This window comes from Oncorhynchus mykiss, chromosome 14, assembly GCF_057628025.1.
Source record: "Oncorhynchus mykiss isolate SJ-2025 chromosome 14, ASM5762802v1, whole genome shotgun sequence".
Taxonomy (NCBI): Eukaryota; Metazoa; Chordata; class Actinopteri; order Salmoniformes; family Salmonidae; genus Oncorhynchus; species Oncorhynchus mykiss.
Window position 1 is genome coordinate 21960494 of NC_143035.1, and position 23751 is coordinate 21984244.

Genomic DNA, 23751 nt, shown 5'->3' on the forward strand with positions numbered 1-23751 from the left:
AGAGCTCTTTGTCACTTCCCACGAGCCGGGTTGTGACAAAAACTCACACGCATTCTTATGTTTAAGAAATGTATCGTATAGTGTGTGGGGCAGTCTTACAATGATGGCAAAAAACAACATTTGAGAGTGCGCTGACCCTGGTGCTAGAGGGGGTACGCAGCTGGAGGTTGAATGTTTGAAGGGGTACGGACTATAAAAAGTTTGGGAACCACTGATCTAGAGTAACATGTTTGCAAGCCTATTAATTATGACACTATTTTTTCAAAAGCTCTATTACTATTTTCAAAAGCTCTATTACTAGGCTATTCAAATACCAATTCTAAGCCAACTCTGAATTTGTTGAATTTAGACTAGACCAATTATCTACCAATGAAATCTTAAATCAGTATTTTATTTTTCACAGTCAATGAACCAACATTATCGCCTAGGGCTATAGGTTCTCTCAGACTCATGGACAGACATTTTGGAGAGTAGCATAAGGTTACCAGTCCATCCAGTATACATACTAATACAGTCCACACTCAATGGTGATTACTAGAATTTGTTACATTTTGGAGTATAGGCTAGACCAATTATGTACCAAAGACATGTTAAATCAGTTTAGTTTTATGTGTGAGGGCTGTTGTGGTGATGGTCTGATGGGAGACTAGTAGCTGTGGGCCTCTCTCCTCTTGCCCCTCGCCAACTTATTGCGATCACTATGGAGGGGCCTACCGCAGCCCTACTGTAGCTAATTCAGCTTCTGACGCTGTGGCTCTGCTCTGCAAACAACAGTGTACAGTATCATGTGTATGCTTATTACAGAAGTCATATTCAAAAGGAAGCCCTCACAAATATCCATTGGATGTGGCAGTAAAGGAAACACCACGGTAATCAAGGAACTGCAGAGGGTTGGACATTAAGGCTGTGACGATACCAGTATTGCAATATTCTTTCCATTTCAAAAATGAAAACTCAGACTATGTTTACACAGGCATCCCAATTCTGACCATTAATTGTGCAAAAGATCAGAATGGGTCTGTTGTTTTAAACGCAGCCTTAGATGTAAACATTATGATTAATCCCTGATACTGATGGACACATACGGTCATTGTAGTAAGCATACAGTTTGGAACAAGGCCGTTTCATTTTTAATCACTTGGATACTTAACTTACACTCATTGGCTCCTGTGACAGGAGACCATGTTCATGGGCCGCGACACTCCTACTCTCTGGAAGCATGAGGTAACTCATGCCATGCTAGAGTGGTTACTTGAAAGTTTGATGGCCCTTGACAAGGTAACCTGCTGTGAATGCCAAGCTCAACCACAGATGAAGGATGAATGAAGTGCCCCTCTGAACTCCTCTATGGATAGCCTATTGAACCCAACCAGCACATGAGAAGGAAATTAGAGTTGAGTGGCATAGGAGTTCTACGCGAGTGGGTTAATTTATAAAATTACAGTTGTGTCATTCTGAAAGGATAATTATAATTCTGCATCGTTTGTAAACCAAATTGACTGGTTTGGAGATAATTGCATTGTTCATCTCATGTCTTGCATATCGGGGGGGGTAACAGAATGTGAAGTCTAAATATTACAATTTCACCCTGCTAGAAGAAATTATCAGCCTTACACTGGAAAACAGCCTGGTTGCGTGATTACAGCTAAATACGTTTGCAATTGTGCGATAATTACGGTTGTACGAGAGATTCAAATGGCAAGCATTTTTCTAATTGTTTCTTATTTTTCCCTATTTTACTTAGTAGTGCAACAATAGAAGTGTTCATTTTCTTTCGAATTTGTAACAATCCATGAAATACTGTGCTGAAATAACATTGTGGAACTCCAAGAGAGGTTCAAATGCTTCAATTTCTTTGAAATCAATCACTTTTAGATGAAAATACGAGATTGTTTCTAATGGACAAATGCTTCCAATCGACGTGGAGCATGTCAAACACAGCAGGGACGAGACAAATCTAGACGCCCCCCTCTGCTTAACCGTGTCTTACATACATTAAGGGAACATTTCGGCATTTCGTGTATGATCAGTGAGAAAGTCCATATTGCAAATGTACGGTCCCTTACCCGACGTCCGAAATCGTTTGTAAAATTCGCGGTCGGCGTCGGGCCGTGCGGTAGGGCCAGACCTACCGGGAAGTCATCGAATGAACTTTGTCGGACTTTCGGTTCCCGTTTAAAAAAAAAAACAAGTTTCGGACCGTTTTTCCGCCGTCCCGGACACTCCCACCAGATGGCATACGGAATCATATGGCAATTTGGCAAAACATCACGAATCGCGACGGGGCCTTATCTCAAAAACTGAAAATATTTCGAAGCCGAAACTTGGCGAGCGTAGGTTTGGCTCAAGGGGCAGTTGGCCCCGAACGGGATGGCGTCTAGGCCTCGACGGTTTTTGAGCTACGGCCATTTTTCTGGGATTAAAGGCTTAAAATGGAAGTAGAGAAATTATTTTTCCACTTCGGGTCAAAGCCAAGGAGCCTCCGGTGTCAATAAAAAAAGAACCAGCCATTTATCTATCGTCATTTAAGAGAAACGGAACAATGACAAATTGGTGATGGTCACAAATAGGCGTTTTTTTTTTTCAACGGTTACAGATCCAGTTGCAGGGTGTTCATACGAATCTTTTTAAAGTGTGCTGCGGAGCTCTGCGACATTTCTGTGATTTTCTATGATTTTCTGAAATAACACAATAACCGACCATTAGAACAGTAGGCCCAAAATGAAGCCTGCCCCACAATGTCATTTGCTTTTGAGTGACAGTGAGAGAACCGTTAGGGTGAGAAGAAAAATTCCACCACATGAATGTTCCTAAGGTCCTCCCGATCTCAACAAGCCTAACCTTGACCGTGTGGCATTAACCCTTCACAGTAAAACAGGGTTTTTTGATCTCACAGATTACAGTTTCATCTCTCCCCATAGGAATACATTGCCTGCACCCCTAATTTCAACCTGAGGCCTATGTGGGTTATGAATGCCGTATGAACCTGTCTTCGGTACCAGTCCATCAGGCCACTATGAGGTCTACCTGTGTCGATTCTAAGCTTCCTGGACCAACCGGAAGTGGTTAAAATGCCCCTAAAAGTGTTTACCCATACACTGCATGCAGTTTGATAGACATAGTGCATTCAACCCTGTGTAGATCAGTCAATTCTTAACGTAAGGACTTAAAACTCAGGATTCTGTAAGTGGCCATGTCAATCAAGACATGTGGTGATTTATAGCTTCCTGTGCCAACCGGAAGTGCCATAATTGGTGTCTCAGGGGCTGTTTCGAAGGGTTAAAAAATTCAGATCTGTCCAAAACTTCATATATGTGATTAGGCAACCCCCATGAACTGTAAATCAGTCATTTTTCCCAAAAAAAATCAAAGGAAAAAAAAATTGCACTAAAACACAACTTGGATGGAGGGACGTATTGGGGTGCGTAGAGACAGACAGTGGCCGCAATAGTTAGCTTTGTTCGAGCTAAAAAAGAACGGTCGGACCTAGAGTTCCGAAACTTTAGAAACCTGTTCTAGACCTCCGGGCCATGGTGCGTGGCGAGTTACGTGGCTCTAGATGGTTCTCGGACCGAGAAACAGCCTCGTACATTCGCAATAACTTCAATTCATTTTTGCATCACGAAAATGACGACGTTTAGAAAAGTCTCAGAGACGCAAGGCTAGGTGCGTTGAAACCGGCTCGGCCCATAGAGACGGACCCCAAAGTTTCTGTCCGATAGCTCGTTCAAGGACCCCGTAGCAAGGCATGGAAATAAGTGGATTTTCAGCACCAATTAGGGTTTTTCTCGGACACCAAATGACCTATCGAGCCGAAACTCGGGATTCGGGGTCGCCTCACATAGGACTTCGCATAATGTCCGAACTGGACCCGCAGCTAGAACGTAACTATGTGTTTTACCTTTTTATTATGTTTTAAACTAGAGGCGCTGTGAATTATGGGACTGCTCTGACATATATGATAGTTGGCATCTAAATGAGTAGGAAACAGTGGGTTTGGTGTCATAATGACATCTAATTGACTGATGGACACTGACTTGCTAGTTGACTTTTGTACATTTGCAATATGTTTAAACAGAGAGGGACCATCACCAAAATGGCATTCTGAAATCAACACAAAAAATGGCATCACCATAGTCTCCAGACTGTGCTGAGTTCAACGAGCTATCCCGCTTGACCGTAGCTCGCTCGGTCTAGGCGCAGCAACCATTAGAATATTAGGCCCAAAATGAAGCCTGCCCCACAATGTCATTTGCTTTTGAGTGACAGTGAGAGAACCGTTAGGGTGAGAAGAAAAATTCCACCATAGGAATGTTCCTAAGGTCCTCCCGATCTGAACAAGCCTAACCTTGACCGTGTGGCATTAACCCTTCACAGTAAAACAGGGTTTTTTGATCTCACAGATTACAGTGTCATCTCTCCCCATAGGAATACATTGCCTGCACCACAAAATTCAACCTGAGGCCTATGTGGGTTATGAATGCCGTATGAACCTGTCTTCGGTACCAGTCCATCAGGCCACTATGAGGTCTACCTGTGTTGATTCTAAGCTTCCTGGACCAACCGGAAGTGGTTCAAATCACCCTAAAAGTGTTTACCCATACATTGCATGCAGTTTGATAGACATAGTGCATTCAACCCTGTGTAGATCAGTCAATTCTTAACGTAAAGACTTAAAACTCGGGATTCTGTAAGTGGCCATGTCAATCAAGACATGTGGTGATTTATAGCTTCCTGTGCCAACCGGAAGTGCCATAATTGGTGTCTCAGGGGCTGTTTCTAAGGGTTAAAAAAGTCAGATCTGTCCAAAACTTCATATATGTGATTAGGCAACCCCCATGAACTGTAAATCAGTCATTTTTCCCAAAAAAAATCAAAGGAAAAAAAAATTGCACTAAAACACAACTTGGATGGAGGGACGTATTGGGGTGCGTAGAGACAGACAGTGGCCCCAATAGTTAGCTTTGTTGGAGCTAAAAAAGAACGGTCGGACCTAGAGTTCCGAAACTTTAGAAACCTGTTCTAGACCTCCGGGCCATGGTGCGTGGCGAGTTACGTGGCTCTAGACGGTTCTCGGACCGAGAAACAGCCTCGTACATTTGAAATAACTTCAATTCATTTTTGCATCACGAAAATGACGACATTTAGAAATGTCCCAGAGTCGCAAGACTAGGTGCATTGCGAACGTCTCGGCCCATATAGACAGACCCCAACGTTTCTGTCCGATAGCTCATTCAAGGACCCCGTAGCAAGTCATGGAAAATAGTGGATTTTCAGCACCAATTAGGGTTTTTCTCGGACACCAAATGACCTATCGAGCCGAAACTCGGGATTCGGGGTCGCCTCACATAGGACTTCACATAATGTCCGAACTGGACCCGCAGCTAGAACGTAACTATGTGTTTTACCTTTTTATTAGGTTTTCAACTGAAGGCGCTGTGAATTATGGGACTGCTCTGACATATGTGATAGTTGGCTACTAAATGAGTAGTAAAAAGTGGGTTTGGTGTCAATTGATATCCATTTGGTGTCATAATGACATCTAATTGACTGATGGACACTGACTTGCTAGTTGACTTTTGTACATTTGCAATATGTTTAAACGGAGAGGGACCATCACCAAAATGGCATTCTGAAATCAACACAAAAAATGGCATCACCATAGTCTCCAGACTGTTCTGAGTTCAACGAGCTATCCCGCTTGACCGTAGCTCGCTCGGTCTAGGCGCAGCAACCATTAGAATAGAAGGCCCAAAATGAAGCCTGCACCACAATGTCATTTGCTTTTGAGTGACAGTGAGAGAACCGTTAGGGTGAGAAGAAAAATTCCACCACTTGAATGTTCCTAAGGTCCTCCCGATCTCAACAAGCCTAACCTTGACCGTGTGGCATTAACCCTTCACAGTAAAACAGTGTTTTTTGATCTCACAGATTACAGTGTCATCTCTCCCCATAGGAATACATTGCCTGCACCCCTAATTTCAACCTGAGGCCTATGTGGGTTATGAATGCCGTATGAACCTGTCTTCGGTACCAGTCCATCAGGCCACTATGAGGTCTACCTGTGTTGATTCTAAGCTTCCTGGACCAACCGGAAGTGGTTAAAATGCCCCTAAAAGTGTTTACCCATACAATGCATGCAGTTTGATAGACATAGTGCATTCAACCCTGTGTAGATCAGTCAATTCTTAACGTAAGGACTTAAAACTCAGGATTCTGTAACAGCATACCCCAATGAGGATATGTGTTGATTTATAACTTCCTGTGCTAACCGGAAGTGCCATAATTGGTGTCTCAGGGGCTGTTTCGAAGGGTTAAAAAAGTCTGATCTTTCCAAAACTTCATATGTGTGATTAGGCAACCCCCATGAACTGTAAATCAGTCATTTTTCCCAAAAAAAATCAAAGGAAAAAAAAATTGCACTAAAACACAACTTGGATGGAGGGACGTATTGGGGTGCGTAGAGACAGACAGTGGCTCCAATAGTTAGCTTTGTTGGAGCTAAAAAAGAACCGTCGGACCTAGAGTTCCGAAACTTTAGAAACCTGTTCTAGACCTCCCGTAGATGGTGCGTGGTGAGTTACGTGGCTCTAGAAGGTTCTCGGACCGAGAAACAGCCTCGTACATTTGAAATAACTTCAATTCATTTTTGCATCACGAAAATGACGACATTTAGAAATGTCCCAGAGTCGCAAGACTAGGTGCATTGCGAACGTCTCGGCCCATATAGACAGACCCCAACGTTTCTGTCCGATATCTCATTCAAGGACCCCGTAGCAAGTCATGGAAAATAGTGGATTTTCAGCACCAATTAGGGTTTTTCTCGGACACCAAATGACCTATCGAGCCGAAACTTGGGATTCGGGGTCGCCTCAGCTATGCCAACACATAACATAAGAAATGGACCCGCAGCTAGAACGTAACTACGTGTTTTATGGTTTTTTTATGGTTTGTACCGAAGGCGTTGTGAATTTTGGGCCAGCTCTGAAGTATGTAATAGTTGGCTACTAAACGAGTTGGAAAAAGTGGGTTTGGTGTCAGTTTGTATCAGTTTGGTGGTCAGAATGATATCTAATTGACTGATGGACTCTTGTCCACTTGACTCTTGTACATTTGCAATATGATTCTATAGTGAAAAAACATCACCAAAAGCGACATTCTGAAATCAACCCAAACGAGCGATTGAGATGACCCAGAATCACTGCAAAGCCATCCCGAGTTCATCGGGCCAGTCAATTTCACATTCCTGCAGGATTTTTATAGCATGACAAATTCGTGATGGTACCTGCCCATTAAAACATATTGCAAATGCACAGTGACTTTGAAAAAGTAAGAAACAAAAAAAAATACATCTAAAATTTTTTGAGCATGACAAATTCGTGATGGTACCTGCCCATTGAAACATATTCCAAATGCACAGTGACTTTGAAAAAGTAAGGAAACAAAAAAAAATACATCTAAAATTTTTTGAGCATGACAAATTCGTGATGGTACCTGCCCATTGAAACATATTGCAAATGCACAGTGACTTTGAAAAAGTAAGGAAACATAAACAAATTCGATAAACAAATTCGTGATGGTACCTGCCCATTGAAACATATTGCAAATGCACAGTGACTTTGAAAAAGTAAGGAAACATAAACAAATTCGATAAACAAATTCGTGATGGTACCTGCCCATTAAAACATATTCCAAATGCACAGTGACTTTGAAAAAGTAAGAAACAAAAAAAAATACATCTAAAAAATTTTGAGCATGACAAATTCGTGATGGTACCTGCCCATTGAAACATATTGCAAATGCACAGTGACTTTGAAAAAGTAAGGAAACATAAACAAATTCGATAAACAAATTCGTGATGGTACCTGCCCATTGAAACATATTGCAAATGCACAGTGACTTTGAAAAAGTAAGGAAACATAAACAAATTCGATAAACAAATTCGTGATGGTACCTGCCCATTAAAACATATTCCAAATGCACAGTGACTTTGAAAAAGTAAGGAAACAAAAAAAAATACATCTAAAAAATTTTGAGCATGACAAATTCGTGATGGTACCTGCCCATTGAAACATATTGCAAATGCACAGTGACTTTGAAAAAGTAAGGAAACATAAACAAATTCGATAAACAAATTCGTGATGGTACCTGCCCATTAAAACATATTCCAAATGCACAGTGACTTTGAAAAAGTAAGAAACAAAAAAAAATACATCTAAAAAATTTTGAGCATGACAAATTCGTGATGGTACCTGCCCATTGAAACATATTGCAAATGCACAGTGACTTTGAAAAAGTAAGGAAACATAAACAAATTCGATGAACAAATTCGTGATGGTACCTGCCCATTGAAACATATTGCAAATGCACAGTGACTTTGAAAAAGTAAGGAAACATAAACAAATTCGATAAACAAATTCGTGATGGTACCTGCCCATTAAAACATATTCCAAATGCACAGTGACTTTGAAAAAGTAAGGAAACAAAAAAAAATACATCTAAAAAATTTTGAGCATGACAAATTCGTGATGGTACCTGCCCATTGAAACATATTGCAAATGCACAGTGACTTTGAAAAAGTAAGGAAACATAAACAAATTCGATAAACAAATTCGTGATGGTACCTGCCCATTAAAACATATTCCAAATGCACAGTGACTTTGAAAAAGTAAGAAACAAAAAAAAATACATCTAAAATTTTTTGAGCATGACAAATTCGTGATGGTACCTGCCCATTGAAACATATTGCAAATGCACAGTGACTTTGAAAAAGTAAGGAAACATAAACAAATTCGATAAACAAATTCGTGATGGTACCTGCCCATTAAAACATATTCCAAATGCACAGTGACTTTGAAAAAGTAAGAAACAAAAAAAAATACATCTAAAAAATTTTGAGCATGACAAATTCGTGATGGTACCTGCCCATTGAAACATATTGCAAATGCACAGTGACTTTGAAAAAGTAAGGAAACATAAACAAATTCGATGAACAAATTCGTGATGGTACCTGCCCATTGAAACATATTGCAAATGCACAGTGACTTTGAAAAAGTAAGGAAACATAAACAAATTCGATAAACAAATTCGTGATGGTACCTGCCCATTAAAACATATTCCAAATGCACAGTGACTTTGAAAAAGTAAGAAACAAAAAAAAATACATCTAAAAAATTTTGAGCATGACAAATTCGTGATGGTACCTGCCCATTGAAACATATTGCAAATGCACAGTGACTTTGAAAAAGTAAGGAAACATAAACAAATTCGATAAACAAATTCGTGATGGTACCTGCCCATTGAAACATATTGCAAATGCACAGTGACTTTGAAAAAGTAAGGAAACATAAACAAATTCGATAAACAAATTCGTGATGGTACCTGCCCATTGAAACATATTGCAAATGCACAGTGACTTTGAAAAAGTAAGGAAACATAAACAAATTCGATAAACAAATTCGTGATGGTACCTGCCCATTAAAACATATTCCAAATGCACAGTGACTTTGAAAAAGTAAGGAAACCAAAAAAAATACATCTAAAAAATTTTGAGCATGACAAATTCGTGATGGTACCTGCCCATTGAAACATATTGCAAATGCACAGTGACTTTGAAAAAGTAAGGAAACATAAACAAATTCGATAAACAAATTCGTGATGGTACCTGCCCATTAAAACATATTCCAAATGCACAGTGACTTTGAAAAAGTAAGAAACAAAAAAAAATACATCTAAAATTTTTTGAGCATGACAAATTCGTGATGGTACCTGCCCATTGAAACATATTGCAAATGCACAGTGACTTTGAAAAAGTAAGGAAACATAAACAAATTCGATAAACAAATTCGTGATGGTACCTGCCCATTAAAACATATTCCAAATGCACAGTGACTTTGAAAAAGTAAGAAACAAAAAAAAATACATCTAAAAAATGTTGAGCATGACAAATTCGTGATGGTACCTGCCCATTGAAACATATTGCAAATGCACAGTGACTTTGAAAAAGTAAGGAAACATAAACAAATTCGATAAACAAATTCGTGATGGTACCTGCCCATTGAAACATATTGCAAATGCACAGTGACTTTGAAAAAGTAAGGAAACATAAACAAATTCGATAAACAAATTCGTGATGGTACCTGCCCATTAAAACATATTCCAAATGCACAGTGACTTTGAAAAAGTAAGGAAACAAAAAAAAATACATCTAAAAAAATTTGAGCATGACAAATTCGTGATGGTACTTGCCCATTGAAACATATTGCAAATGCACAGTGACTTTGAAAAAGTAAGGAAACATAAACAAATTCGATAAACAAATTCGTGATGGTACCTGCCCATTAAAACATATTCCAAATGCACAGTGACTTTGAAAAAGTAAGGAAACAAAAAAAAATACATCTAAAAAATTTTGAGCATGACAAATTCGTGATGGTACCTGCCCATTGAAACATATTGCAAATGCACAGTGACTTTGAAAAAGTAAGGAAACATAAACAAATTCGATAAACAAATTCGTGATGGTACCTGCCCATTAAAACATATTCCAAATGCACAGTGACTTTGAAAAAGTAAGAAACAAAAAAAAATACATCTAAAATTTTTTGAGCATGACAAATTCGTGATGGTACCTGCCCATTGAAACATATTGCAAATGCACAGTGACTTTGAAAAAGTAAGGAAACATAAACAAATTCGATAAACAAATTCGTGATGGTACCTGCCCATTAAAACATATTCCAAATGCACAGTGACTTTGAAAAAGTAAGAAACAAAAAAAAATACATCTAAAAAATTTTGAGCATGACAAATTCGTGATGGTACCTGCCCATTGAAACATATTGCAAATGCACAGTGACTTTGAAAAAGTAAGGAAACATAAACAAATTCGATAAACAAATTCGTGATGGTACCTGCCCATTGAAACATATTGCAAATGCACAGTGACTTTGAAAAAGTAAGGAAACATAAACAAATTCGATAAACAAATTCGTGATGGTACCTGCCCATTAAAACATATTCCAAATGCACAGTGACTTTGAAAAAGTAAGGAAACAAAAAAAAATACATCTAAAAAATTTTGAGCATGACAAATTCGTGATGGTACCTGCCCATTGAAACATATTGCAAATGCACAGTGACTTTGAAAAAGTAAGGAAACATAAACAAATTCGATAAACAAATTCGTGATGGTACCTGCCCATTAAAACATATTCCAAATGCACAGTGACTTTGAAAAAGTAAGAAACAAAAAAAAATACATCTAAAATTTTTTGAGCATGACAAATTCGTGATGGTACCTGCCCATTGAAACATATTGCAAATGCACAGTGACTTTGAAAAAGTAAGGAAACATAAACAAATTCGATAAACAAATTCGTGATGGTACCTGCCCATTGAAACATATTGCAAATGCACAGTGACTTTGAAAAAGTAAGGAAACATAAACAAATTCGATAAACAAATTCGTGATGGCACCTGCCCATTAAAACATATTCCAAATGCACAGTGACTTTGAAAAAGTAAGGAAACAAAAAAAAATACATCTAAAAAATTTTGAGCATGACAAATTCGTGATGGTACCTGCCCATTGAAACATATTGCAAATGCACAGTGACTTTGAAAAAGTAAGGAAACATAAACAAATTCGATAAACAAATTCGTGATGGTACCTGCCCATTAAAACATATTCCAAATGCACAGTGACTTTGAAAAAGTAAGAAACAAAAAAAAATACATCTAAAATTTTTTGAGCATGACAAATTCGTGATGGTACCTGCCCATTGAAACATATTGCAAATGCACAGTGACTTTGAAAAAGTAAGGAAACATAAACAAATTCGATAAACAAATTCGTGATGGTACCTGCCCATTAAAACATATTCCAAATGCACAGTGACTTTGAAAAAGTAAGAAACAAAAAAAAATACATCTAAAATTTTTTGAGCATGACAAATTCGTGATGGTACCTGCCCATTGAAACATATTGCAAATGCACAGTGACTTTGAAAAAGTAAGGAAACATAAACAAATTCGATAAACAAATTCGTGATGGTACCTGCCCATTAAAACATATTCCAAATGCACAGTGACTTTGAAAAAGTAAGGAAACAAAAAAAAATACATCTAAAAAATTTTGAGCATGACAAATTCGTGATGGTACCTGCCCATTGAAACATATTGCAAATGCACAGTGACTTTGAAAAAGTAAGGAAACATAAACAAATTCGATAAACAAATTTGTGATGGTACCTGCCCATTAAAACATATTCCAAATGCACAGTGACTTTGAAAAAGTAAGAAACAAAAAAAAATACATCTAAAATTTTTTGAGCATGACAAATTCGTGATGGTACCTGCCCATTGAAACATATTGCAAATGCACAGTGACTTTGAAAAAGTAAGGAAACATAAACAAATTCGATAAACAAATTCGTGATGGTACCTGCCCATTAAAACATATTGCAAATGCACAGAGACTTTAAAAAAGTAAGGAAACATAAACAAAAAAATATCCCAAAAAATGTTGGGTAACCAGCTGCATATTTTAGATCACAAGCTTGAATTTTGAGCATGACAAATTCGTGATGGTACCTGCCCATTAAAACATATTGCAAATGCACAGTGACTTTGAAAAAGTAAGGAAACATAAACAAAAAAACATCCCAAATTTTTTTTTTTGGGTTACCAGTTGCATATTTTAGATCACCAGGTGCACATTTCAGGTCACCAGGTGCACATTTCAGATCACCAGGTGCACGGAGGAAAATATTTACTTTTGACTTTGACTTTTGACTTCCTATGACATCATATTGCAAATGGAGAAAACATATGCCTTATGCACAAGTAAAACAAAAAGAAATATGTAATACAAGTTGACCAAGGTATAGTTTGAGCAAAGTAAAGTTTGAATTTTGAGCATGACAAATTCGTGATGGTACCTGCCCATTAAAACATATTGCAAATGTACAGTGACTTTGAAAAAGTAAGGAAACATAAACAAAAAAACATCCCAAAATTTTTTTTTTGGGTTACCAGTTGCATATTTTAGATCACCAGGTGCACATTTCAGGTCACCAGGTGCACATTTCAGATCACCAGGTGCACGGAGGAAAATGTTTACTTTTGACTTTGACTTTTGACTTCCTATGACATCATATTGCAAATGGAGAAAACATATGCCTTATGCACAAGTAAAACAAAAAGAAATATGTAATACAAGTTGACCAAGGTATAGTTTGAGCAAAGTAAAGTTTGAATTTTGAGCATGACAAATTCGTGATGGTATCTGCCCATTAAAACATATTGCAAATGCACAGTGACTTTGAAAAAGTAAGGAAACATAAACAAAAAAAATCCAAAAAATTTTGTTGCACATTTTAGATCATCAGTTGCACGGAGGAAAATATTTACTTTTGACTTAGACTTTTGACTTCCTATGACATCATATTGCAAATGGAGAAAACATATGCCTTATGCACAAGTAAAAAAAATATGATAATAAAGCATGACTAAAGTATGTTGATAAAGTTCTTATACATGTGTTATTGACACAAAAATCGAAAGAATTTTGAAAAAAGGTCAAGAAAGCACTTTTTTAAGGATGTATGAAGTTTTTTACCAAATTTTGACATTTTTTACTTTTGACTTTTGACTTCCTATGAAATCATATTCCAAATGGAGAAAACATATGCCTTATGCACAAGTAAAAAAAAATATATATATATGATAATAAAGTATGACTAAAGTATGTTGATAAAGTTCTTATACATGTGTAATTGACACAAAAATCGAAAGAATTTTGAAAAAAGGTCCAGAAAGCACTTTTTTAAGGATGTGTGAAGTTTTTTACCAAATTTTGACATTTTTGACTTTTGACTTTTGACTTCCTATGAAATCATATTGCAAATGGACAAAACATATGCCTTATGCGCATGTACTTAAAAAATATATATATATGATGACAAAAGTATACTCATACAGTACTTACCCATGTGTAATTGACAAAAAACTCGAAAGAATTTCGAAAAAAGGTCCAGAAAGCACTTTTTTAAGGGTTTTTAAGTTTTTTTTAAAAAATGTCATTTTTCAAAATTTGGCTTTTGGATGTTGACTTGGGTGCCATTTGCAATATGAAATGCCCCGGTGGAACGCACACGCCCCCTATTGGAATTTTGAAGTGTTACAATTGGCAATTGCCATATGGCATTTGCAATATACTTTGCATGAATCAACGCCAAATTGGGTGGTATTGACCATCGTGTATATGGTTTGTCCAATGCCAATATACCGCCATTTGTTTTTGTCCAAATCAGGGGGGTATTCCCTTACAGTAGATGACAGATACTGACCCAAACCCACAGCTTCTGGCCCTCCTCTCTCCACTCCATTGATACAGCAGCATGTCCCAAATCACTGCTTTACCCCACTGCTGCAGCCCGCCCTCCATGCATCCTCCTCACCAGTCTCAAAACGAATTGTAGCTCCAGCACCGTATCGACGGATCCCCTCAGCAGCAGCTGATGCTGTCTAATTTAACTAGTGCCCCACCTGAGTGTGTGAGGTAGTTCACCAATACAAGCCTGCCCACTGGTTGTTGCTAAATAAATTTGAGGATTTTGTGGGAGACACATATGTAGTCTTTTTTTTGGGCCTCTTTACACAACCTGCTCAAACGAGCACCCTCCCAAAATGGATTCATTAACAAAATGAAGACTGATATTCTCATTAAGTGGAGTACAGTGTTGTATAGAGGCTCCAGTTAAGTGGTAGACTGAAGGCGAGGGTTGGGGTTAGGGACATGTCACTGCTGCTGCAAACCGCCATAAGACACAGCCTGAGCAATCATTTACTTTGCCGTAAACATGTGGTTCACCAATCGTAAGGTGTTCTCACTGTAAGAGAAATTACAGCACCTCCAAGCAACAATCTCCATCGGCGCTGCTTGAAAAATCTGTTACATGCTTTAAAAAAGAAAAGAGGGAAAAACGGATGACTCTGGTCCTAACAGAGAAGACGGGTGACTCTGGTCCTAACAGAGAAGACGGGTGACTCTGGTCCTAACAGAGAAGACGGGTGACTCTGGTCCTAACAGAGTAGACGGGTGACTCTGGTCCTAACAGAGAAGACGGGTGACTCTGGTCCTAACAGAGAAGGCGGATGACTCTGGTCCTAACAGAGAAGACGGATGACTCTGGTCCTAACAGAGAAGACAGATGACTCTGGTCCTAACAGAGAAGACAGATGACTCTGGTCCTAACAGAGAAGACAGATGACTCTGGTCCTAACAGAGAAGACAGATGACTCTGGTCCTAACAGAGAAGACAGATGACTCTGGTCCTAACAGAGAAGACAGATGACTCTGGTCCTAACAGAGAAGACAGGTGACTCTGGTCCTAACAGAGAAGACGGATGACTCTGGTCCTAACAGAGAAGACGGATGACTCTGGTCCTAACAGAGAAGACGGATGACTCTGGTCCTAACAGAGAAGACGGATGACTCTGGTCCTAACAGAGAAGACGGGTGACTCTGGTCCTAACAGAGAAGACGGGTGACTCTGGTCCTAACAGAGAAGACGGGTGACTCTGGTCCTAACAGAGAAGACGGGTGACTCTGGTCCTAACAGAGAAGACGGGTGACTCTGGTCCTAACAGAGAAGACGGGTGAATCTGGTCCTAACAGAGAAGACGGGTGACTATGGTCCTAACAGAGAAGACGGGTGACTCTGGTCCTAACAGAGAAGACGGATGACTCTGGTCCTAACAGAGAAGACGGATGACTCTGGTCCTAACAGAGAAGACGGATGACTCTGGTCCTAACAGAGAAGACAGATGACTCTGGTCCTAACAGAGAAGACAGATGACTCTGGTCCTAACAGAGAAGACGGATGACTCTGGTCCTAACAGAGAAGACGGGTGACTCTGGTCCTAACAGAGAAGACGGGTACCTCTGGTCCTAACAGAGAAGACGGGTGACTCTGGTCCTAACAGAGAAGACGGATGACTCTGGTCCTAACAGAGAAGACGGATGACTCTGGTCCTAACAGAGAGACGGATGACTCTGGTCCTAACAGAGAAGACGGATGACTCTGGTCCTAACAGAGAAGACGGATGACTCTGGTCCTAACAGAGAAGACGGGTGACTGGTCCTAACAGAGAAGACGGGTGACTCTGGTCCTAACAGAGAAGACGGATGACTCTGGTCCTAACAGAGAAGACGGATGACTCTGGTCCTAACAGAGAAGACGGATGACTCTGGTCCTAACAGAGAAGACGGGTGACTCTGGTCCTAACAGAGAAGACGGGTGACCCTGGTCCTAACAGAGAAGACAGATGACTCTGGTCCTAACAGAGAAGACAGATGACTCTGGTCCTAACAGAGAAGACAGATGACTCTGGTCCTAACAGAGAAGACAGATGACACTGGTCCTAACAGAGAAGACAGATGATTCTGGTCCTAACAGAGAAGACAGATGACTCTGGTCCTAACAGAGAAGACAGATGACTCTGGTCCTAACAGAGAAGACAGATGACTCTGGTCCTAACAGAGAAGACAGATGACTCTGGTCCTAACAGAGAAGACAGATGACTCTGGTCCTAACAGAGAAGACAGGTGACTCTGGTCCTAACAGAGAAGACGGATGACTCTGGTCCTAACAGAGAAGACGGATGACTCTGGTCCTAACAGAGAAGACGGGTGACTCTGGTCCTAACAGAGAAGACGGGTGACTCTGGTCCTAACAGAGAAGACGGGTGACTCTGGTCCTAACAGAGAAGACGGGTGACTCTGGTCCTAACAGAGAAGACGGGTGACTCTGGTCCTAACAGAGAAGACGGGTGACTCTGGTCCTAACAGAGAAGACGGGTGACTCTGGTCCTAACAGAGAAGACGGGTGACTCTGGTCCTAACAGAGAAGACGGGTGACTCTGGTCCTAACAGAGAAGACGGATGACTCTGGTCCTAACAGAGAAGACGGATGACTCTGGTCCTAACAGAGAAGACGGATGACTCTGGTCCTAACAGAGAAGACGGATGACTCTGGTCCTAACAGAGAAGACAGATGACTCTGGTCCTAACAGAGAAGACAGATGACTCTGGTCCTAACAGAGAAGACAGGTGACTCTGGTCCTAACAGAGAAGACGGGTGACTCTGGTCCTAACAGAGAAGACGGATGACTCTGGTCCTAACAGAGAAGACAGATGACTCTGGTCCTAACAGAGAAGACAGATGACTCTGGTCCTAACAGAGAAGACAGATGACTCTGGTCCTAACAGAGAAGACAGATGACTCTGGTCCTAACAGAGAAGACGGATGACTCTGGTCCTAACAGAGAAGACGGGTGACTCTGGTCCTAACAGAGAAGACGGGTACCTCTGGTCCTAACAGAGAAGACGGGTGACTCTGGTCCTAACAGAGAAGACGGATGACTCTGGTCCTAACAGAGAAGACGGATGACTCTGGTCCTAACAGAGAAGACAGATGACTCTGGTCCTAACAGAGAAGACAGATGACTCTGGTCCTAACAGAGAAGACGGATGACTCTGGTCCTAACAGAGAAGACGGGTGACTCTGGTCCTAACAGAGAAGACGGGTACCTCTGGTCCTAACAGAGAAGACGGGTGACTCTGGTCCTAACAGAGAAGACGGATGACTCTGGTCCTAACAGAGAAGACGGATGACTCTGGTCCTAACAGAGAAGACAGATGACTCTGGTCCTAACAGAGAAGACAGATGACTCTGGTCCTAACAGAGAAGACGGATGACTCTGGTCCTAACAGAGAAGACGGATGACTCTGGTCCTAACAGAGAAGACGGGTGACTGGTCCTAACAGAGAAGACGGGTGACTCTGGTCCTAACAGAGAAGACGGATGACTCTGGTCCTAACAGAGAAGACGGATGACTCTGGTCCTAACAGAGAAGACGGGTGACTCTGGTCCTAACAGAGAAGACGGGTGACTCTGGTCCTAACAGAGAAGACGGGTGGCCCTGGTCCTAACAGAGAAGACGGATGACTCTGGTCCTAACAGAGAAGACAGATGACTCTGGTCCTAACAGAGAAGACAGATGACTCTGGTCCTAACAGAGAAGACAGATGACTCTGGTCCTAACAGAGAAGACAGATGACACTGGTCCTAACAGAGAAGACAGATGATTCTGGTCCTAACAGAGAAGACAGATGACTCTGGTCCTAACAGAGAAGACAGATGACTCTGGTCCTAACAGAGAAGACAGATGACTCTGGTCCTAACAGAGAAGACAGATGACTCTGGTCCTAACAGAGAAGACAGATGACTCTGGTCCTAACAGAGAAGACAGATGACTCTGGTCCTAACAGGTGACTATGAAGGCCTTTGAGTGCCATCTAGCCATTTAATTTGCATCTCCCAAACGAAGTGCCTGCGGAGGCAAGGTTAATGCAGACGTACATTGTCATTGCCATGCCGGGAAGGAGACGGATGTGTAAAGTTGCGCACTCATGAATGCAAACACACTCATTTTCTTACAGTGAAAAGAAGATAAATGAGAAAAACATAATAAATACATTTCAATGAACTTTGTCTCTTATTAGAAGTGCAACCTTGCTATATGACTTGCCTCCATTTACGCAATTACTGATAATGCGATTCAGCTTGATTTCAACAGGGTTTCACAGTGCGAGCGAGAGACAACCATTTCCTTTTGGCTGTTGTCAATAATTGAAGATTAAATAGCAAGGTCACACATAAGCATATGCAAAACACCACTAAATTAATGCCGCTTGCAACTCCTAGAATCCCTCGGGCGATAGATAAATTAACTGGGAGTAGAATAAAGCCCATTTGAAGAGAACAGCCCCAGTTGAAATTGTATTTAAATGATGGAATATTACACAACACATTGTCTGTATTCAATTATGCTAAGAGTGTGTGTGAATGCAAGTACACTCGAGCAGCGGAAATTGTTTACGTGAGGATTTCTAGTGCAGAGTGCAGAGTAGTGTACCCTGTGGCTGAACGCTTGCCTGAATAGACAGACGGTAGTGTTGAATAGGGTGCACTCTCTCGATTAGTACCTACAGCTCCATCTGTCGCTACTTTACCTTGGACCAGTTGACCCTCTTCATGACGACCTCAGGCTTGTAGGTCTTCTTGGCCTCCAGTCCATAAGGCAGCTTGATGACAGGAATGGCCATCATAGGAGGCGGAGGGATACCTGGAGCCCCGGGGAAGGGTGGGGGAGGTGGGGGACCACAACCGGGGGGAGGGGGTGGTGGGGGTGGCCCTACGCCTGGAGGTGGCGGGGGTGGAGGCGGAGGGGGCATGCTGGCCATGCCAGGAGGCGGCGGAGGAGGGGGTGCCAATCCCCCCGGTAGGGCTGGAGGTGGGACTCCTGTCCCGGCCGCTGCTGGTCCGGCTGCAATCTACAAAGATGGGAGATCAATGTTAATGATGGTACATTTTCCCCTGTCATCCCTGCACTCATGTCATCCCCGTCTGCCCTGCAAATCATGTCATCCTTGTCAATCGTAGGCTGGGGACCTGGAGGCCAGAGCTTAACCACCATTACACCAGTCTGGCTAATGGACCTGGGTGATGTCTCTGTTAGGGACTGAAGATGGTCATTACACCAGTCTGGCTAATGGACCAGGGTGATTGATGTCTCTGTTAGGGACTGAAGATGGTCATTACACCAGTCTGGCTAATGGACCTGGGTGATGTCCCTGTTAGGGACTGAAGATGGTCATTACACCAGTCTGGCTAATGGACCTGGGTGATGTCTCTGTTAGGGACTGAAGATGGTAATTACACCAGTCTGGCTAATGTACCTGGGTGATGTCTCTGTTAGGGAATGAAGACGGTCATTACACCAGTCTGGCTAATGGACCTGGGTGATGTCTCTGTTAGGGACTGAAGACGGTCATTACACCAGTCTGGCTAATGGACCTGGGTGATGTCTCTGTTAGGGACTGAAGATGGTCATTACACCAGTCTGGCTAATGGACCTGTGTGATGTCTCTGTTAGGGACTGAAGACGGTCATTACACTATCCTTTTGCTGGTAAGCACATAGGAGTCATTTTATCAGTACCCTATCAGCCAGCCAGAGACCAACACTCAGAGGAGTCATTATATCAGTACCCTATCAGCCAGCCAGAGGCCAACACTCAGAGGAGTCATTATATCAGTACCCTATCAGCCAGCCAGAGGCCAACACTCAGAGGAGTCATTGTATCAGTACCCTATCAGCCAGCCAGAGACCAACACTCAGGAGTCCTAACCAGCTCCGCTCCACCTCACACTGGGGAAAGTGGGTCGCTCAGTTCCCTGAGACAGTCTACCAGACACATTAAATATGAAGTTACATAAACAAGAACCTAATAGGAAGCAGAACAATATTGCAGGGAGGTATGTCACCTTTCCCATTAGAAGTACTCTGGAGAGATCTCTGACATGCTGAGTATATTTGTGGCTATATGTGTCTGGATGAAGCACTGTGTACGTGCAATCGCTGTTCAGTTCAGAGTGTGCGTGTATACACCTTTATATACACCATTCAGAATCCAATAAACACCCTTCAGAGGACACCCTTAAAGGGTATATAAACATATGTAGGGCATTATGCCTTTTTATGTCATACATATTAAGGCTTTATGAATGATTTATGAATGCTGCATATCAACACTATGTAAAGTGTTCCACAAAGAAGAAAAAGAAAGTCCATATTTTTGGAGACTTCTGTGATTCTGAAGTCATCCTGAATATGAATTAAAGTAGAGAACATTTGTATTGTCTATTTATGGAAAAATGATTCCCCCTCTTATACATATGATGTGTTTCATTTAATCAGACTCCAATATAGACAAGCCTGAATTGTTGGTGCTGATTACCATGACAATTGCTTTTGCAGTTGGCTAATAGATGAAGCGTATGAGATGAATAGAGCCACCTGAACCTGAATTGGTAATGAGGAAACTAATGGCATGCTAATGCTATGCCAACACTATCTATTGCAGGAGGGTTCGGTGGGTAGATAATGTATTGTATCAAATCCTCACATACCAGTACATTCATTCCCTATTGACGTGTGTGTGCACAGTGCATGTTCAGCCGACACATAACCATTGGGGAGAAGCCAGGGGATTGTCTGGCCACTGTTAGACATCTAGATAAGCAATGTTGAAGTCGACAAGATGGAGCTCACAAAGGAAGGCTATTAGGCGGTAGACGGGCAAAATGAAACCCATTACCGATAAGACACAGACCAGCCAGTCCCTTGACAAGTCTGCCCTATCATACAGCTCTGCAGCACAAACAGGTATTTATAATCATTGATAAAGGCGGGGGGGGGGGGGGGCTGTTTAGAGACAAAACATATGCAAATGGAGCAATTAGACCGCCCATGGCACAGATAGGATTTGACCTGGTTTGATTAGAAGATGACAACGGTCTTTCTTTCCAAAAGTATGCCCAGCAACATTTCCACCACATTGACCAAAAACATTATTGGATTATGTGGGTAATGTGCGTCCGGTCAAATGTTTGAAGGTATTACAGAGTGCTTGATTACACAATGCCAGCCGTGGAATGTCTATCAGGTAAAACATTTAAAAAGTGGTGAGGAGCGCTTGAAGCAGGCCGCCTCCAAAACCCCTCGACGGGTGCGCTCCCATTCCAATGATTATACGTCTGTCAATCTCAGAGCCCGTCGTGGCCCATTTTCTCTTTTAAGATTAATATGAGAGAATGGAAGCAAATTAGCTGCTAAATTAGAGTGCTGTCTTTTCCACATTCAGGGGCCCTCTGAGCCTGTTATAGCTCCTCTCTTGTTTTCCCTCCTTCTCTCTCGTCCCGCCGTGCTGCAGGCCCTACAGCCTCGTCTATGGAAGGCTAATCAACCCTGCATTCGACAGTGCCCTGGAGGGTTCTACCTTCTCCCACAGGTAAATCACTGGAGTACCTTTCCTACATCCTCCAATCATAGCAGCAAGGATCTTCAAGCACCTTCTCCCTATAGCAACATAGTTGTTTTGGTTTCTCTGGTTCAAACATCCATTTTAAAAGTCTGTTTACAGACCAATGGTGCTGTGTTTTGGCAGCTCCAGCCTGACCACTGACCACAGTTAGCTGGGAGCAAGAGAGAGGTGAGCCTCCTAATGGCTTCTTGGCAGCTAGCCCTCTTGCCAGGCCATCCTCATCTGGAGCGCTGATTAGCGTAGGAGTATGGAGTGATTTGAAATCTAACCCGTTCATTGAGGGGTCCACAGCTTCTAGACCTCGGCGGGGGGAAGGTCAGACGGGTGGGTAATTAACTTGGACTATTACGCAATTAAACCTTCCCCCAATCTCGGCTCTAATGAGCAAAGCAGAGATTCAGTCATAAGGTGTTTATTGGGGAGAATTACATCACACGTCCACATTTGATTATCTTCTATGGAACAGTTCATTTGAGATTACTTTAACCTTTATTTAACTAGGCAAGTCAGTTAAGAACAAATTCTGATTTTCAATGACGGCCTAGGAACAGTGGGTTAACGGCCTTGTTCAGGGGCAGAACGACAGATTTTTACCTTTTCAGCTCGGGTATTCGATCTTGCAACCTTTCGGTTACTAGTCCAACGCTCTAACCACTAGGGCTACCTGCCGCCCCAGATGTTTCTGTCTTAGACCGCTGCACCACTCTGAAGCCATTCTAAGGCACTGTATCTCAGTGCTAGAGGCGTCACTACAGACCTGGTTCGATTCCAGGCTGTATCACAACCGGCCGTGATTGGGAGTCCCATAGGGCGGCGCACAATTGGCCCAGCGTCGTCTGGGTTAGGCCGTCATTGTAAATAAGAATGTTCTTAAGTGACTTGCCTAGTTAAAGAAAGGTGAAATAAAACATGTATAAAAATCCCACAGATTATTACTCTGTTTGTCTATGATGATGCAAGGAAATCAAACTTCATTGCATTCTCCAATTACAGACCAAGAGTGAGGCACTATTAACAGATGGGGAATTATGAGGAATATGATGTAGATCACTGCACAATTATCGAAAATCAATCATATGCAAAGATCAGAGCAAACATCATACTTGTAATGCGCGTTGATTGAGTTTGGGGCATTCATGAGTTAATTCAAGATTAGGTTTCTCAATGTGCAGCCAATACCGGTCAACCATGCCAGAAGAATGAAAGGGAAGGGAGGGGCACGGATGCAAAGGTATCACCCACCTGCACCTGGCACTCAGCTTCACTGATGACTTTCTGAGCCTCTTTGAGCTTGTTTGCCTCGCTAGCTAACTGGACAGACGGACACACAAACACACAACAGACACCCAGACATACACACATATACAGAGCGCAACAGAGAGGCACACAAAGAGGGTGGTTAGCTAGACAGGCAAGATGAACACCAGTACTTTTGTTAACAGAGAACACAGGCCAACACCAGGCACAGACAGGTGAAGCAGAGGAGTAAGTGACAAAGAAATTCCCAGTTAAAACATGGTTATGATGAAATTAATACAGATAAATTAGTACTACCCGTCACATAGAATACCAAGATCACATTTATTTCATATCCTCAAACAAGCAAAGTCATTTTCAGCATTTAAAAGTGCATTTTGTATTAGATGGAAAATAACCTAATTTAGTAATCTACAGAGCCTAGATGAAACAGCCATCCATATGTTCACACAGTGGATGACATTTATTTTTGTATCCTCAAAACCCATTCAATGGTCCCATTTGGAACGCTACGTTCTAATATGTTCTAGCAAATCGCAT

The 23751-nt window shown here is 41.4% G+C and overlaps 1 protein-coding gene across 13 annotated transcripts in view; it reads right to left on the reverse strand.

The window, feature by feature from the left end:
* Positions 1-23751, reverse strand: part of diaph2 (diaphanous related formin 2) — a 705396-nt gene that overhangs the window by 447247 nt on the left and 234398 nt on the right. For 10 of the 13 annotated variants that reach the window (XM_090198585.1, XM_090198584.1, XM_090198581.1 and 7 more), the window contains one exon: positions 19082-19402. In XM_090198585.1, the coding sequence (XP_090054711.1) occupies positions 19082-19402 (321 nt within the window). Of the gene's footprint in view, positions 1-19081; positions 19403-23196; positions 23266-23751 lie in introns of all 13 variants that reach the window. The other 3 variants (XM_090198577.1, XM_036943141.2, XM_090198586.1) reach the window with 1 other exon arrangement.